Source organism: Palaemon carinicauda, chromosome 7 (assembly GCF_036898095.1).
Source record: "Palaemon carinicauda isolate YSFRI2023 chromosome 7, ASM3689809v2, whole genome shotgun sequence".
NCBI classification, from domain to species: Eukaryota; Metazoa; Arthropoda; class Malacostraca; order Decapoda; family Palaemonidae; genus Palaemon; species Palaemon carinicauda.
The window spans coordinates 39,622,909-39,625,408 of NC_090731.1; the positions used below are offsets into that span (position 1 = coordinate 39,622,909).

The 2,500-nt window shown below is 27.7% G+C and overlaps 1 protein-coding gene across 1 annotated transcript in view; it reads right to left on the reverse strand.

Moving 5' to 3' along the window:
• LOC137644255 (neural-cadherin-like) overlaps positions 1–2,500 on the reverse strand; it is a 214,352-nt gene that overhangs the window by 11,440 nt on the left and 200,412 nt on the right. The window contains exon 7 of the mRNA XM_068377249.1: positions 975–1,248. Within this exon, the coding sequence (XP_068233350.1) occupies positions 975–1,248 (274 nt within the window). The remainder of the gene's footprint in view (positions 1–974; positions 1,249–2,500) is intronic.

The following is a 2,500-nucleotide window of genomic DNA, read 5'->3' on the forward strand; positions in this document are numbered from 1 at the left end:
TGATTTCAAAGCTACTGTATAGAATCCTTCAAAGTTGGTGAATGGCCAAATAGGATTTGGAGAAATTGTATTATTATTATTATTATTATTATTATTATTATTATTATTATTAGTTAAACTACCTCCCTAGTTTGAATAGCAAGATGCTATAACCCAAGGGCTCCAACAGGAAAAAATAGCCCAATGAGGAAAAGAAATAAGGAAATAAATAAACTACAAGAGGGGTAATGAATAATTAAGATAAAATGTATAGATAAAAGGCAACAAGCATAAACGTTATTGACAATATGTAAAGTTATTCAAATGGGTATTTGCATAATACAGCTTGTATTTTAGGGAAAATTTCACATATATTTTTGTATTCAAGTGCTTATAATAATAATTTTGAAAATCTTAATCATTTTAACAAAAATATGAGTTTTAGTACCTATAAATACGGCATTTTAGGGCATGTTTCATATATATTTTCTTATATAGATATTTATATTACATATACATACTGCATTTCACGGTGAACTTCACATATATTTTCCTATTCAAATACCTATAATGAAAATCTTAATAATCTTAATCATTTTGATAAAAATAAGTGTTAGTACCTAAACATGCTGCATTTTAGGGCATATTTCACATATATTTCCATAATCAAATACTTATATTACTTAAATATACTTCATTTTGTGGTAAACTTCACATAGATTTTCCCATTCAAATACTTATAAGGATTTTGATACTTTTAAGAATAAAAATAACAATAATAATTTCACCAATTTCATAATAATAATAATAATAATAATAATAATAAAATTTCACCTGACCTATGCATACTGCATTGCAAGGCAATCTTCACATATTTTTTCTTATTTCAATGCTTATAATGATTTGAATACTTTTAAGAATAAAAGTAAATATAATAATTTCAGCAATTTCCTAATAATAGTAATAATAATAAAATTTCACCTGCAATGAAGTACCTTTAAGTCCCCCGCCATCCATCGCCACCACCTGTATAGAATACTCCGGAGTTTTCTCTCGGTCAAGGCAACAAACCGCTGTTCTGACGACTCCTGTGTCTGGTTCGATCATGAAGAGAGGCCTGGCCGTGTTCTCGTCGATGGCATTCTTCTCAATGGAATATGTGAGTCGGGCATTTTCATTTTCGTTTGGATCATCGTAATCGTCTGCTTTCATTGTGACAACTTCCTGCCCATATACCCCGTTCTCTGTGACATTACCATAACATACTACCTGTAGAAATAAGGGAAATGTTTATTTGTTCTCCCCCTCTCTCTTTCTACTATTATCATTATTATTATTATTATGCCTGTATATATATATATATATATATATATATATATATATATATATATATATATATATATATATATATATATATATATATATATATATATGATAAATTTTGCACATTTTTACGTGTTTTTCATATTCAAATAAGCCATATATATTTTTGATACATTAATGTCTGGATTCTCTTAACGACCTCGGGATCAGAGCCCCAGGCGAAATCACACAAAGACAAGAGCTTGGCTCCGGCCGGGAATCGAACCCTGGTCGGCAAGCTTGTACAGACAGTGACTAACCCACGAAGGGTTAGTCACTGTCTGTACAAGCTTGCCGACCAGGGTTCGATTCCCGGCCGGAGCCAAGCTCTTGTCTTTGTGTGATTTCGCCTGGGGCTCTGATCCCGAGGTCGTTAAGAGAATCCAGACATTAATAAGGGTTAGTCACTGTCTATACAAGCTTGCCGACCAGGGTTCGATTCCCGGCCGGAGCCAAGCTCTTGTCTTTGTGTGATTTCGCCTGGGGCTCTGATCCCGAGGTCGTTAAGAGAATGCAAACATTAATGTATCAAAAATATATATGGCTTATTTGAATATATATATATATATATATATATATATATATATATATATATATATATATATATATATATATATATATATATATATATATATATATATCTAAATACACACACATATATGTATATATATATATATATATATATATATATATATATATATATATATATATATATATATATATTTATGTATATACATATACATATATATATTTATATATATATATATATATATATATATATATATATATATATATATATATATATATATATATATATATATATATGTGTGTGTGTGTGTGTGTGTGTGTGTGTGTTGTGTGTGTGTTTGTATGTGTGTATATATATATCATGTATATATATATATATATATACATATATATATATATATATATATATATATATATATATATATATATATATATATATATATATATATATTAATATGTGTATATAGAAATACTTACTAATCTTGAGGTAGGAACTTTTATAACCTACCAACTTTGAAGTATCAAATTTTTAATGAATCAGTCTTTAATCGTTATTTTTGTACATAGAAAAAAACCCAATTTCACAGATATTTTTCCAAGTATGTTATACCTAAATAAAAGTATTTAACAA